Source organism: Rhinatrema bivittatum, chromosome 11 (assembly GCF_901001135.1).
Source record: "Rhinatrema bivittatum chromosome 11, aRhiBiv1.1, whole genome shotgun sequence".
Classification (NCBI taxonomy): domain Eukaryota; kingdom Metazoa; phylum Chordata; class Amphibia; order Gymnophiona; family Rhinatrematidae; genus Rhinatrema; species Rhinatrema bivittatum.
The window spans coordinates 20,304,443-20,320,669 of NC_042625.1; the positions used below are offsets into that span (position 1 = coordinate 20,304,443).

The 16,227-nt window shown below is 45.4% G+C and overlaps 1 protein-coding gene across 3 annotated transcripts in view; it reads right to left on the minus strand.

Moving 5' to 3' along the window:
• KNTC1 (kinetochore associated 1) overlaps positions 1 to 16,227 on the minus strand; it is a 422,937-nt gene that overhangs the window by 351,284 nt on the left and 55,426 nt on the right. For all 3 annotated transcript variants that reach the window (XM_029571458.1, XM_029571459.1, XM_029571460.1), the window contains exons 8-10: positions 16,066 to 16,176; positions 13,011 to 13,104; positions 7,419 to 7,471 (exon numbers count right to left, since the gene is read on the minus strand). In XM_029571458.1, the coding sequence (XP_029427318.1) occupies positions 7,419 to 7,471; positions 13,011 to 13,104; positions 16,066 to 16,176 (258 nt within the window). The remainder of the gene's footprint in view (positions 1 to 7,418; positions 7,472 to 13,010; positions 13,105 to 16,065; positions 16,177 to 16,227) is intronic.

Consider the following 16,227-nt stretch of genomic DNA (forward strand, 5'->3'; position numbering starts at 1 on the left):
ATGATTAGATCATCCCTAACTATCCCTGATTGCTTTGCTAGGAAAGTGTAGCCCATTTACCATGGCTTTCGAGATAGTTCTTTGTTCTGTTAAAATCTTTACTGGTCAAGATAATCAACACGTCTGTAGTTGTTTTGATTAAAAACTCCTGAGAATAGTGCCTGAAGCTCCCCTGTGGTTTCTCCTTTGTGACCCTAAAAATAGGCATCACATGTCTGGTGCCAGCTTGCCAGCCTCTGCAGATATCCAGGGACATACTGTAAGTCATGCTCAGAAATTCACTCAGAGTCCATTCAGCCTAGGCAGGCTAAAGAAAAGCAGAGGCTTCTGGGGATTTCCTTCTCCATGTTGGTTTTCTGTTCAGGCATACTTCTCATTTCCCTCTTGTGCCACTTACAAATGGCAAAGTGGCACACCCAAGTACCAGAGGTGAAGACAGAACAGTGGAAAGTGATTATGGCAAATGGGCTAAATGTGTAAGCTAACAGCTAACCTTGTGTGTGTTGTTATCCCTCTAGAACCCCCCTAAAGTAAATGAGACTCATAGGCAGACACGCACTCTCTAATTGACAAATAATAACAGCATAACTAAGTTTCACTAGGTAGCCATTAGCTCTATAGTGGAGCTGCAAGAATGACTACATTATAAAGAAAAGAAATCTTATGATAAGACTACATATGTTACCTTTCAGAGCCAGGTAATTATATAATAATGTTGTAGTAAAGATAAGAACAACAAAGAGAAACCAGTATGAATAATAACACAGACACCTCCCTTTGAGGCAAGGATTGAATCTAAAGCCAAACGATTCTGCTGAGCCATGACAGCAGTTGCTCTTAGTTCAGAGTTGAGAGCATTAAGTCCTTCAGTAGTTAAGTTAATAAATTGCATAAATTGATAACGAACAGTCTGAATCCATTTGGCATTTGTAGCAGCTTGAACACCAGGAGTCAGCCAAGAAGCAAAAAAGATTTCAGTTCGGCTGAACAATTTAAATTCATCAGGTACATCAGTTGGAGTAGATAAATAGGCAGAACGACGGGTACGAGTAGAAAAAACAGAAGGAGAAAATATAGAAAGAGGAGAAATAAATACAGGAGCGGCTAAGGTCACCATAGCGCAAGTCCCACGCTATCTGGATGGAAGAAATGAATAGACAGAAATGCCACACTGCCAGAAAACATCAATAAGAGGCTGTGAACCATACTTTAGGTACATCCCATAATAGGTAGTGTTACAGGAAAAAATGCTCATAAAGGTATATAGGGAAAAATAGAAGGGGCTCACTAAATTCAGTATATTGGGTACAGAAAAATACTTGTGCAGAAGCAGCAATACAGCAGAATTTACCTCAAGGGAATATGTGATTTATGCAGCATTGTCCGATAACACTCACTGGCTACCCAGTCAACAGGGGCAGGAATGCCTGTAGTGCCAATCTCACTGCTCTCATCTCCAAGCAATTGATGGACCACGTCTTCCTCCATCGAACATTGCCCCTGTATGGTCTGGTCCTGGCATACCGCTCCCCAAGCAGAAAGGCTGGCATCGGTCATCCAGTCTGGGACTTCCAGATCCACACCTTATCTCAACTTGTCTAGAACTAGCCACCACGAAAGAATGGGCCTGGCAAACTCCATAAGAGGAAGCATCAGGTGAAACTGCTCCGACAATGGGTTCCAGCGGGATAGTAAAGTCGACTGTAGAGGCCTCATATGAGCAAATGCCCATGGGACCAATTCCAAAGTGGAAGCCTTAGACCCAAGAACCTACAAGTAACCCCAAACCTTGGGCACCTGCTTCTCCAATAATCCGCGAACCTGAGCTTCTAATTTGGAAATCCACTCCTCGGTAAGAAAAACCTTCCACATCATGGGATTGAAACATGCTCCCAGAAATTCCAAAACCTGGGAAGGGGAAAGATGATTCTTGGTCAGATTGACTATCCATCCCAATGATCTTAGGCACCAGAGGACTAAGTTCACTGCCTCCCTGCAAAGGGATTCTGACTTTGCCAGAATCAGCTAGTCATCCAGATAGGGGTGAATTAAGACCCCGTCCCTTCAGAGAGCTGCAGCCACCATGACCATTACACCTTGGTGAAGGTCCTGGGCGCTGTCGCCAGACCGAAAAGCAGGGCTTAAAATTGAAAATGTTCCCCCAGAACCCATGAATCTCATATCTTTGATGATCAAGCAGAATTCCTATGTGCAAGTATGCTTCGGTCAAATTCAGAGACGCCAGGTACTCCCCCTTGTGCACTGACACAAACACCGAACGCAGGGTTTCCATTCGAAACAGAGGAACCTTTAGAGCCATGTCCAACTTTTTTTTTTTTAAACTTAGATTTTTATTAGTTTTTGGTTATTTAACATACAAGAAACAGAAATCGCAGTAATGCATTACAGAACTTTAGTCCCATGAAACTTCCCCATACCCCCCCTCCCCACCCAACTATCCCCACAACACCTCCCCCCTCCCATGTCCAAGAGCTCAATCTATGTAATCCAAAGTCAAAAACTCGTGATCATCCAACGATCAGGCATACCAATGGTTTTCCGCAGGGAGCACCCATATACAGCGATATGGACACTGGAGTAAGCCAGTAATAAGGCAAATGTCCAGGGGGAAAACAATGTAAAGTCATCCGAAGCCCAGACAGAAATCAGGTTGCCTGTTGCTTTTCCCATTGCAGAAATGGGGCCCAATTCTCTTGAAATTTTTGCGGGGTAGCTTGGAGTTCTGCCGTTATAGCGGCCATTTTGCACAGCAGATGCACCTTGTGTTGTACTATACCGAGAGAGGGCACCACGGGTTGTTTCCAGCATCCAGCTATCAACAGGCGAGTTGCAATAAACACTTGTTGGCAAAAGAGAATGTGTGGTTTATTCATAGAGAGTGGCAAGCGGTGAAGGAGCATGAAGCCAGGGTCCAGAACACCACGGACCTCTAAAATGTCTTCAAGCCACTGTGCTACATGAGTCCATAAAGTATGAATTTTGTCACACGCCCACCAGACGTGAAAAAAGGTCCCAAGTTGTCCACACTCTCTCCAGCATGTTGTATTAGTTCTGGGGTATCTGCGATGGAGAACTTGCGGTGTAAGATACCAGCGGGTAATCATCTTGTAGCAATTCTCCTGTAGGGAGGCAGATACTGAGCATTTGCGAGCCTGTAAGTAGATATACTTCCAATCCGCTTTGGACAATTGGGTACCCAAATCCAAGTCCCAAGACCGCATGTGTGGGAAAGGTTCATCAGTCCGTCCAATGAGAAGAGAATAAATCTTAGAAATTATCCCTCGTGTTTTATCAATGTTTGTACAATATGTCTCAAATTGCGATTTCCCCCGTTGAAGGGAAGAAGTGATGAGGGGAGTGCGAAGAAAATGCAAAACCTGGCTCCCCGCAAGAAAATCCGCAGGAGGAAGCTTATATATAGCTTGTATGTCTTGCCAGGTCATTAAAGAGCCTCCTTTAAGCAAATGTTCAATTCGGTAGATCCCCTTCGCTTTCCAAGCTTGAAAGGCGCGATTGGAGCGCCCCGTCGGGAATTGTAAATTATGATATATGCCTGTGGAATGGTAATACACCTGGTCCCCCACCACGCGTGTCTTCCATTTGTCCCATAAGCGTAAAGTGGTGTCCAGCGCCGCCGTCAATGGACCAGATGCCACCCAGGTGTCGCGGGGTTGCCACACCAGAGCGGACAATGGCACACCCCCCAGGAGTTGACCTTCAAAATTAGCCCATTGTTTTGGAGAACCCTTCCTGTGCATGTCGGGAATCGCCGCCAATTGAGCAGCCACATAATACCATTCAATGTTGGGGACTCCCAAGCCTCCCTTATCCCGTGTTTGAAACAATAGTCGTCTAGATACCCGGGGTGGGCGTTTACGCCAAATGAAGTCGAACAGGATTTTCTGCCAGGATCTTAGTATGGGAGTGGAAATCACAATTGGGATAGTGTGAAAAAAATAAAGAAATCTGGGCAGGACATTCATCTTAATTATGGCAACACGCCCTAACCAGGAAAATTGCTCTTTGTCCCACTTTAATAAGTCTGTCCGTATTTTTTGTAATAACGGCATATAATTAAGCCTATACAGGTCACTCACCTCCGCTCCGATCTGGACCCCCAAATATTTAAGGGATGTTTGGGCGATTTTAAAAGGGTAGTGCCTCACCAAGTCCATGATGACATCCTGGCCTGCGTTTACATTTAACAACTCTGTCTTATCCATATTTATTTTAAAACCTGAAACAGCACTAAATTCCTGAATCTCTTCCACAACCTCTCCAATTGACGCCCTGGGGTTGGTAAGAGTCAGCAGGATGTCATCTGCAAAGAGAGAAATTTTGAATGGGGTGCGACCCATGGGGATTCCCGTTATAGACCCAGAAGCCCGTATCCTCGTAGTGAAAGGTTCCAAAAATAATGCAAAGAGCAAGGGAGACAAAGGGCATGTCCACCTTTTTTAAATCCAGAATTGGGTGGAACATGCTCTCTTTCTTGGGGGACTATGAAGTAAATGGAATAGCAGCCTGTCCCTGCACAAATCTCTGAGTGGGCTAGCAAATTCTAAAGCGTAACCTTGTTCTATCATGCTTAAGACCGACCCACTGGTCTGATGTGATCTTGACCCACTCCTTGTAGAAAAGAGCTAACCGACCTCCTATCTCAGGAACCAAGGAGTGAACCGGCTTCGCCTCATCGAGCAGACTTGGCTCCAGTGCCACCCTAGGAAGAGCCATCTCTATTCAGCTTTCACCTGCGAAAGGACTGATTCCAAGATGGTTGCCTTCCCAAGGATTGCCTTTGGGCACCTCTGAAGCGAGAGCGTAGAGGAAAAGACCCCTTTCCTTTCGGCTTATCTTCAGGCAAATTGTGATCCTTATTCTCCCAAGAAGCTTAATCATCTCCTCCAAGTTCTGACCAAACAGCAACTTCCCTCTGAAGGGCAATGATCCCAACTGTGACTTGGATGAAATAGCTGCTGACTAATTCCTCAATTACAGTCTATGGGCTGGTACAGTCAACATCATGGTCCTGGATGAAGTCCTAATGAGCTAGTATTAAAGCAAGACAGACCAGCTGCCTTACATTAAAATAATTTATTTGCACATATATCTCTCGAACAAAAGAGCCCAGGCAGTAAGATACGGTGAAATTGCTCACTTGCCTTCACGGTTCCAGTGATTGCTTCAATAGACCGATGTATACAAATAAAAATATATGATCACGGCAAGGTTATCTTAGATAACAACTTGAGAAATTGATTTCCAATCTCACCTCTGGTAAAGCCCCCGAAGCAGCCTTGTGCGAAACTAGGCCAAACTTGGGCTCTCTTGTTCAAGAGATATATGTGCAAATAAATTATTTAAATCTAAGGCAGTTGGTCTGTCTTGCTTTAATACTAGCCTTCTGGCTCTGACACACCACCTTCCGGTCTATTTTGTGAAGTCCTAATGAGGTCACACAAGGATTTGTCCGCTTGCAACTGCTGTACCCAGCGCAAACTCGCTCTTAGCATAAAAATGCTGCACACCGCAGCTCATATGCCGAGAGCCAAAATCTCAAATATCTTCTTGATTTCAGCCTCCAACTTTCTATCTTGAAGGTCTTTCAGTGCTGCAGACCCAGCCATTGGAACAGTTGTCTTCTTAGTAACAGCTGAAACTGAGGCATCCACTTTTGGGACCCTCAGGAGCTCGAGCATACCTTCGGGCAAATGATATAATTTGTCCATGGCTCTGCTAACCTTCAAGCCGGTCTCAGGAGTATCCCACTCCATAAATACCAATGTTTTGAACAAACTATGAAAGGGAAAGAACTTTGCAAGGCCTCAAAGGCCATCCATAACCAGATCCACCTCCTCCTGATCTGATTCGTCCCGCTGGATTTTTATATCCAATTCCTCCAGAACATAGGGTATCAAGGGACTCAACTCCTCCCTATGGAAGAGCTGCACCATTTTAGGATCATCCCCTTCCACAGCCAGGGCTTTGCCATGGCTATCATCTGGATCATGCTCCACCAAATCCGGATCTACGTCCTTTGGATTCTGTATTGGTGGATGGTCACCCTCTGAAACCTCAGAGAAGCTATCCACAGTGGCCGGCGGCACTGGGACCCCCAGAACCCGCTGAACTCTTGTGGCCACTGTCACCTGAGCCGACCTACCCCTTTTTGAAGGGCCAGGGCGTGCTGGTGCCCCCTGCACCGCCCCATGGCCTTCCTAGCTGAATAAGCCCTATGTAAAAGCAAAACAATGTCGGCATAAAAATCAGAGGAACCATCCGACTCCCCCAGCTGGTCTTCCTCACTATCTGAATGAAGTTCCTCAGCGTTATGACCTCCACTGGAGGCCCTTAGCACTGGGGACAAAGGAGGAGGAAAATCTCCCTCCCCCTCCGCTGCCTGCAAAGTAGCCATGAAGGACAAAATGTCTGCTGTTCTTGCGCTTAGAGGGAATGGGTCGTCCACTGGCTGCTGCGCACGAGAGAACCTTCCAGGCTTGCAGCAGCTGCTCAACGAAGTCGCTACTGCAAGCGAAGAGCCCTTCCCCCCAGAGAGGCACTTAGAACATTTACCGTCCCGGGAAAGACACGAGCTTCTCCACAATCAGAGCAACTCGACCTGTATGGCATCACAGCGGTGTGCCAGAGATCACCGGAAGAACAGGGGAAGAAGGAGCTACATGCATTAGAGAGAGAAAAGGCCACGATAACGAGGAGCCGGTGCAACAATGCACAGACTACAGCAGCTCACTGCCTGAGCAACTCAAACTTTTTTTTTTAAAAATCAGGCTCAGCAGCACAATAAAGAAAAAAATGACCACTTCCCTTAAAAGAAGAATGGCCTAGGCTCTGTCCGTCCTCCAGGGCTAGGGAATCGGACCACCAGCTGTCTGCCCTCACTAGCGAAGAACTGAGCAAAAAAAGGGCTCTCAATCCCCTGCTTATCTGCCACAAAACAAGGGGGAATGGCCTCACCAGGACCTAGCAACCCCCCTGGATGGCAATCTCCAAAATATATAAATATATATATATATTTACTACATCGAGATTGATTATATACATACATATATATTTATATTTATTTATTTATTTTCTTAATTATTTTATTTTCTCAGTCTGCTAGCTTTGCACCTCCACCTTCTGCTGGAGACAGAGAAAGATCGAGGGACTGCAAGTGGCACTTGTGTTATGTGGCAGTGTCAGTAAAACTTTATCTGTCTCTATCTGCTGGAGGGGAGGCAAAACCCAGGAGTCTGGTCTAATCTGGGCATGTACAGGGAACTATGTAATTTGCATGTGTAAATTTTGCAGATATACTGTACTAACATGAAAAATAAAAGAAATGTATTAAAAATTAGAAGCACTTTAAACTATGTTAAAAATATGTCTTATCTTACATCTTCATCCAAAACAAAGAGCAAATTGCCAAGAATGTGGAATTTCCTTGCACCTGCAAAACACAAAAGCATTAATCCATTCCATTTTCTAAAAAAATACATTGTATTACAGAAACAAATATGGAAGAACTTACTTTATGGTAAAAAGGTATTTCAACTAGCTGTCTCAAACAGCTAGTCACGCTCAAAAGAAAAAGACATTATATTCTCTACAAAAGTTTGGACATCCTCTAATGCCCTGTGGCAGCTCTTAGAAAGCTGCAACACAGAGGGACTTTATATGCAGCTGGAGAGGGAACAAATATTCCTGTGTTGCATAACAAATTTTTTGCTTTTAGCCTTTGTGGATGAGCAATTACTACATCGAGATTGATTAATTTATTTAATTACTAGCTGTACCCGGCCACGCGTTGCTGTGGCTCAGTCTGGTTTAATTTCACAATGCGCATTTGCTCTGCTCCGGCCGTCCCAACTCTCTCCCCCCCTTCCCCGGCAGTGGACGGACTGGCTCGGTGACTCTTCTACCCTTTCCTCCTCCTGTGTGTAACTGTCCGGCAGTCCCTACTCCCCCTCCCCCTTCCCCTTCCCCAGCGGTGGAGGAACGGGCTGAGCCGTTTCTTGGAGTGGCAACTCGTCTGCCCTTTTCTCCTCCCCTCTGTGACACCCAGCATGCAGCGCAGAGCTCAATGATCCGCACACGCGCGGTAGAGCTGCTCTCTACTGCGCATTTGTGGTCCGTCAGTCAGAGCCCATTTATATTGTAGATAGCTTGTGTTGCTTTTAAGTCCAACAGATGGCGCTGTTTTTCCAAAAAAGCATGTTTTTACCAGTCACAGGTATGACATCTATATAATACAGGTATATAAAAACACGCGCGTATTCGAATGCAACGTTGTGTCAAAATTTCAAAGCAATCGGTGAAGAACTTTCGGAGATTTAAGATTTTGAATAAACGAACATTTACATTTTTATTTATATAGATAGATAATCTTGAAAAAATGGAGAAATTTATTCTTACCTGTTAATATCCTTTCCTTGAATCCTGCTACACCAGTCCAAATGAGTGGGTTATATCCCCCTACCAGCACTTGGAGACAAAAGACACCAGCCTTTCCATGACACCACTGGTATATACTGTGGTGTAAGCCAGGCAAAGCCAGTATTCTTATGACAAAGCAATCGAAAGCAGAAATCAGAATTAAGCTCACAGAATTTAAATAGCACATAACAACAAAATAACGCACTCTTAAGAAAAATTACTAGACAGCCTCCATTAGGTCAGAAAAAATGCTAGTTTGCTTATTGTAAACTGTGTTTCCTTTAGATAGCAGGATGAATTAGCCATGCTGTCTGGGACGTCCTCTGGCAACCTCTAGGTGGAGCTTCTCCAAGCAGTTAGACCGTTGCTCTGTGCAGCTGCGAGTGACTTCCTGCACGATCTAGCGACCTCGTTCCCCTCAGTCTATAACATAGCAGGAAGAAACAACCATATGTGACAGATATCCCCAGGGCTGCCCAGGGAGGCAGGTGGGTCGGCATGGCTAATTCATCTTGCTATCGACGGAACCACCGTTTACGGTAAGCAGACTTGCTTTTTCCCATCGATAGCAGGGCTGAATTAGCCATGCTGTCTGGGAGTACCCAGCCCCCAAGTTGCGCTTGATGTGACTGACCGACCTTGTCACTATCCCACTGATTTGACTGTAGCGAGCCCAACTCGACTTACCATGGACACCCATGAAGAGTCCTCTCCGCGAGAAGTGCTCCAATACTGCTGCACCCATTGTCGTGTCTGAGGACATTTGCTGGTCCAGGCAGTAATGCGACGTGAAGGTATGCAGTGACGACCACGTGGCAGCCTTGCAGATGTCTAGTAACGGCACGCTGCGAAGGTGAGCAATCGAGGTAGCCACTGTTTGGACCTGATGCGCCTTCACCTTGCTAGGAAGTGATTCTGAATTCTTAGAATAGCAGATCTGGATGCATTGGGAAATCCAGCTCGAGATAGTCCTCTTCTCCACCAGCAATTCAGGCGAATTAGGATTAAAGGTGACAAAAAGTTGCAATGACCTCGGTTCCATATGCATTCTCCGTTTGTAGTATACCAACGTTCTTTTGCAGTCTGTTACGATTATGCCTTCCTGGGCAGCTCCTCCACCTTTTTTGCCGTCATCTGCAGCCCGGAGGCTGCCGACAATCTTTCCTCGCGGCTGGAGCCGCGCTGTGACTCCCGGCACGGTCTGGAGACCGCGACACGTTCTGCGCGGCAGGGGCCATGCTTCTACCTCCCTAGTGGCCTGGAGGCCGCCGATAAGCTTCCCTCACGGCAGGAGCTGCGTGCCCACTTCTCATGCGACCAGGAGGCCACCAATAACGTCTCTCTATCTGGCCCGGAGGCCACCAACCTTACCTGAAGCCCTCCGGGGAAGGAAGGCCTGAAGCCCCAGGCTCGCCTGCAGCATGGAGCCGCTTTCGGTCCCTCCTCAGTGGCAGGAAGCCTCCCATGTCGTCGGGGCCTGCTGTGAGGCCTAATTCTTCCTCCAACTTCTCTCCTGCAGTCTCCAGCGTGCAGCAGGGCCGCTGTCCGTGGTCCTACACTTCATGCTTCCTCCTAGGGGGCGAGGCCGGCACTTCTCTCTATATTTAAAGGAACAGTATGGGAGTGGTGCACCGCTGATGTAATCTTGGATCAGCCTTCCTCTTCAGTACAAAAGGAGCTTGTTATCATTCCCTCCTCGCATTCGAAAGGAGCCAGTCCTCTCTAGGACTTCTCTACCATTCAGCTTCTCAAGGCTTGTGTTCTTCGTTGGAATTCCATGTTTGTCTTCTTCGTCCATGGTCTCTCAGCTTCGTCTTCTACCTCAGACGTCTTCATCTTCAGATTGTCTGGACGTTTCTCCGTTATCTGATGTCTTCGTCCACTTTCATCTTGATCTTCAATCAATTCAGAACCTTCTTCGTGGCAACGTAGCCTCAGACGCCCGGGTTTTATTGTCCTCGCTCTGAGTGATCTCTTCCTCGTAGAAACTTTTATCCTCAGGCTCCAAACTTCGAGTCCACTTGAGCTCCGTGCTGAGTGAGGTCTCCGAGTTCCTGGATCCTGAGACCTTCCCAAAACCCTACCGGATTCGTCACCGCTACTTTTGCCTAAAGATTGGACTCTGTTCTAACCTGTACCTCAGCATTCCCCTTGCCTAGTCTTCGTTGGCCGTGCAAGGCTCACCTTGGTCCAGGCGCTGTTACAGAGGGGCAGCCCACTACCATCGGGCACTTAAAGAAAACTACATCTTGTGAGAAAAAGACACAAAAAAATAGTAAAAATGAACTGAGATGTTAAAAGAGAAAATCAGCGATGTGAAGACTTGCCCCCCCCCCCCCCCCCACGTCATGACGACCAGCCAGCGGCGACCCGATTAACGGCACAATTACACCAGGCGTCGCGTGCCGGGTGTGCTCCCCTTCATGCTAACCTTTGTGCTCCTTCTAATATAATTATGTTTATGTTAATAATTTAACTTTTATTAATGTTATTTAGCTTTTTGCTTTGTTTAAAATTATTTCATTATTGATGTTTAAATGTATTAGACTAAGGAATTTTACTTCCTGCTCATTCTGTTTCATTGTAAACCGGTTTGATATGCATTTTATGCAGGAAAATCGGTATAAAAAAACTTAAAATAAATAAATAAATAAATAATAAAAGACGAATCTCTGTGTTTGTGCATCTCGAGTCTAGCCTAGTACTGTGGTTCCTCGTGGGGCTCCTCCCCGTGGGCGTGGTCATCTCCACAGTACCCAAGAATCCACTCAAACACCTCAAAATCACAACAATCTCCACCTGCTGGTAGGGGGACATAACCCATTTGTCTGGACTGGCATAGCAGGATGATAAAAAAAACCTCAATTTAAAATGCAAAACCATTTAAATGTGCATTTTCTCCTTTCTAGGACATATATTTTAGCTCTAGCTCTCCTTCTATAGCATTCCAATTAAATTATTTTCATAAGAAATTGCCATGCCAAGGGTCCATCAAGCCCAGCATCCTGTTTCCAACAGAGGCCAAACCAAGCCACAAGAACCTGGCAAGTACCCAAACACCAAGAATATCACGTTACTGATGCCAGTAATAGCAGAGGCCAATCCCTAAGTCAACTTGATCAATAGCAGTTAATGGACTTTTCCTCCAAGAACTTATCCAAACCTTTTTTAAACCCAGCTACACTAACTGCACTACCACATCCTCTGGCAACAAATTCCAGAGCTTAATTGTGCGTTGAGTGAAAAAGAATTTTCTCCGATTAGTCCTAAATGTGCTACTTGCTAACTTGATGGAGAGCCCCCTAGTCCTTCTATTATCAGAAAGTGTAAATAACTGATTCACATCTACTCGTTCAAGACCTCTCATGATCTTAAAGACCTCTATCATATCCCCCCCTCAGCCGTTTTTTCTCCTAGCTGAACAGCCCTAACCTCTTCAGCCTTTCCTCATAGGGGAGCTGTTCCATCCCCTTTATCATTTTGTTTGCCCTTCTCTGTACCTTCTCCATCACAACTACATCTTTTTTGAGATGCGGCGACCAGAATTGTATACAGATTTCAAGGTGCGGTCTCACCATGGAGCGATACAGAGGCATTATGATATTTTCTGTTTTATTAACCATTCCCTTCCTAATAATTCCGAACATTCTGTTTGCTTTTTTGACTGCTGCAGCACCCTGAGCAGATGATTTCAAATTATCATCCACTATGATGCCTAGATCTTTTTCCTGGGTGGTAAGCTCCTAATATGGAACCTAACATTGTATAACTACAGCAAGGGTTATTTTTCCCTATATGCAACACCTTGCACTTGTCCACATTAAATTTCATCTGCCATTTGGATGCCCAATCTTCCAGTCTCGCATGGTCCTCCTGTAATGTATCACAATCCACTTGTGATTTAACTACTCTGAATAATTTTGTATCATCCGCAAATTTGATAACCTCACTCGTCATATTTCTTTCCAGATCATTTATAAATATATTGAAAAGCACAAATACAGATCCCTGAGGCACTCCACTGTTTACCCATTTCCACTGAGAAAATTGACCATTTAATCCTACTCTGTTTCCTGTCTTTTAACCAGTTTGTAATCCATGAAAGGACATAGTCTCCTACGCCATGACTTTTTAGTTTTTTTGGAAGCACAAGCATTAGCAGCCACCTTAGGCACAATATAGCTCAACTTTATGCCACATTCTCAATGAGTAGCAAAATGATGATGAATAATATGACTGCCTTAAAAGTTTTAGAAGTTGTTAATGGGTTTTCACAGATTAATCTGCAGTTAAAATACAACTAGGAAAGGAAGTCACTTGTCTACCACTGTTATAACCCACCAGATAACCTATTGAGAACACGCCATTAAATAATGTATCTCAAAAAAAAAAAAGTTCAGTATGACTTGACCTTGCTGAGAGTTTGGAGTTTTCAGTCATCCCTTATTTTAGGTAGCAGAATCAATCACTTCAAAATTAACACAGTACATCTTTCACTAGGTTTCTCAAATGTCATGCTTAATGTTTATTTCACCCAATTTTTTTTTTTTTACCTTGTATCATACTTGAATCCACTAGATTTTGAATAGCTATTTGCTTTGTAACAGGATCCATCCTCCATTTAGAAAGCACATAATCACCTTTACCCTACAACACAAAATGAACTTTGAACATTTAGGAGGGAATTTTCAAAGGAGTTACACACATAAAAGTAGTTTATATTGTAGCAATTTTTAAAAGCTGATTTACGCACACAAGGACCTTTTGACAAAACAGCCTTATGAAGTGAATTTTCAAAGGAGTTACGCATGTAAAAGCAATTTTCAAACGTGCTTTTATGCATGTAAATACTTTTGAAAACTGCCTCCAAAGTCTGTGAGTATAAGAAACTTTAGGAAGGAAAAATTAAAGTAACATGAAGACAGCTCAACACAGCATCTACACCAATATATTATAAGATAGAAAAACTCAAAATTATTTACAAATAGTAAAAATAATGGAGAAATTACTTACCTGATAATTTCGTTTTACTTAGTGTAGACGGATGGACTCAGGACCAATGGGTACCGTGCTCTCCTGGTAGCAGATGGGAGACGGAGACGGAGTCAGATTTCAAAGCTGACGTCACCCTCTGCTGCGATCCTCTGCCCTTAGCTCTTCTGGGGGAGGACCACTGATATGTTCTTTTGTTCCTGTCTTCAGGTAGTTGGGGTACTGGAGATTCGCCCCATTTGTTGGCTACCTTCTCCAGTTCGCTTCCGAACAAGAGAGATCCTTTAAAAGGCATTCTCGTAAGGTTCACTTTGGATGTCGCGTCAGTCGACCAATTCAGGAGCCATAGTTGTCTTCTGGCCGCCACTGCCGCGGTGCCACCCGTGGCTGAGGTGCGCACAAGATCTGAGGTAGCATCGGTGAGGAAGGAGACCGCAGGCTCCATCGTTTCTCCGGGCGTGGTTGCATCTCTAGAGAGGAGCGAACAGCAACGTGCCACCAATGTGCAGCAGGAAGCAATCTGTAGCGTCATTGCTGATACGTCAAAGGACTGCTTAAGGATGGCTTCCAGCCTTCTGTCCTGGGTATCTTTCAGTGCCGCTCCTCCCTCCACAGGGATCGTAGAGCGCTTCGAGACACTGCAGATTATAGCGTCCACTTTTGGGAAGCATAGGAGTTCCTTAGCCGTGGGTTCCAGCGGGTATAGGGCTTCTAGGGCCTGCCCCCCTTTGAAGCTGACCTCTGGAGCATTCCATTCCAGGTCAATCAGTTCCTTGATGGGCTCCAACATAGGAAAGTAGCATGAGGCCTTATGGAAGTACACCAAAATGGGGTTCTTCTTTGGTTCCGTTATATGATCTGTGCCTGGAAGGCCCAATGTCTTCAGAGTCTGGGACACGAGGGCTGGTAATTTGTCCTTGTGGAAGAATCTGAGCATGGTTCGGTATGGCTCCATCCCTGGGGGAATTTCTCCTTCTTCCAGGGAGTCAATTTCATCTTCTGAGGTGTCTAGATCCCCATCAGGGAAGCTCTTGGTTAGGAGAGGCATGTCTCAAGGAACTTGGGAGATGCCGGAAAGGGCTTGTGCCTGGATAAAAGGTTTGCAGCCCGTTAAAAAATTCCACCCAGGAGAAGGTTCCTGGGTCCATGTTGATCCCAGGAGGGGTTGTAGTGGAAGCCCCAGAGGTACTTTTCTGTGGGGGCGCCGAGTTGGAAATACATAGGTCCAGGATGCCATCATCAGTGGTTCCGGACCCTCTCCTGGCTGTAGGGGGTCTTGTTTTGCTTCCCCTTGAGCCTGTTCGCACTGTTGGCATAGGAGGGATTCCAATTCAGGTTGCGCGGCTCTTAAATGGCAGGCTGGGCAAAGAAAGTGTCCCTTGGCCTTCTTGGATGGTGGTGCCATTGTTTGTGAGTGTGTAGAGCTTCAAACTCGTCCATGCGTGGAGGTATGCACACGGCTGCGCTTAGTTGTGCGTGCCGGTTGCGCAGAAGTTATGCGCACGGGCTACAGACTTTGTGCGTCCGACTCCAATGTGCATGCCGATGTGCATGCGGCACAGTTATGCGCGCCGCTGTGCACACAGCTCAGCGTGTGCCGTTATGGGCTCGCTCAAGTTAGGCGCCTCGGTCCTCTGGCCTGCCCTGTGTGTACTGTCGGTTGGGGGGGGAAATGGCGCCAATGACCTCGATGGTAAGATGGCGACCCCCCCCCGAGGGTCTCCACGTGTGGACCCTCACACCGAATCGGGGCCTAGCCAAATGAGGGCTGCTCAACCCGATTTTAAACCTTGTTGGGAGGAAGATCGGCATGGCTATTCAAGCCTTGGAGACCGAAGACTTAAAAGTAAAGGTTTCTACTTTACCTGGTCTCTGCGCTTACCGGTTGCGTGCCGGGCAATCTCCAGCTACGGGGGGAGAGGGAAATACCTTTACCGCCGCGCTCAAATCTGCACCCGCTGCCTTTTCAGCCACCCTGGGGGCTAAGTCCACGCCGGGAATCGGCTGCCGGACCAAGGCTCATCTCTGAGGGATATCACCTCAGGAAAGTCTCGACTGTGGAAGGGACCCTTAGGTTTCACTGCAGGAGAATCGGGGCTCTCTTCTTAAGAGGTAAATTTTCTTTCTTCTTTCTTGTTGTAAATGTTACACTATTCTCTTTTGGATAGTGTCCACATCTGCTATGGAGACAGAGAAATACTGAACAGCTCAGCTTGCTGCACAGGTATATGTAGGGTGACATCAGCTTTGAAATCTGACTCCATCTCCCATCTGCTATCAGGAGAGCACAATACCCATTAGTCCTGAGTCCATCTGGCTACACGCTAGGAAAACACAGATTTTAAAAGGGAAGCTCTAGGTCTTATAGAAGTTATAGGATAATATCCTTCATGAATTTACATCAGAAGGAATTGATTGTTCAGTCTCTTTGGATAATATCAAAAAGCATTTATCATAGATGACATTTCTTTGAAATATAAAACATGTTATTGTACTTAGTATGTAAAATAAAAACATATGTAAAAGGTATTTGTTCCAATTGTCCATATTTTTATAAGCTTCTCACTAAACAGAAGACAATCTCTCATTTAAATTGCAGGTACTAAACATGCTTACCCCAATTATAAGATGGATGTCACTTTTCAAGTCCCCAATTGCTAAATTTAAGCATTTGTTCGTATGGTAATCCTTTGTAGAAATAAAAGATACCTTCTTCTGTTCTCCCAACTGGAAAATAAGGCATTAAGTTCAAAATAATATTTAGCATGATTCTTTAGC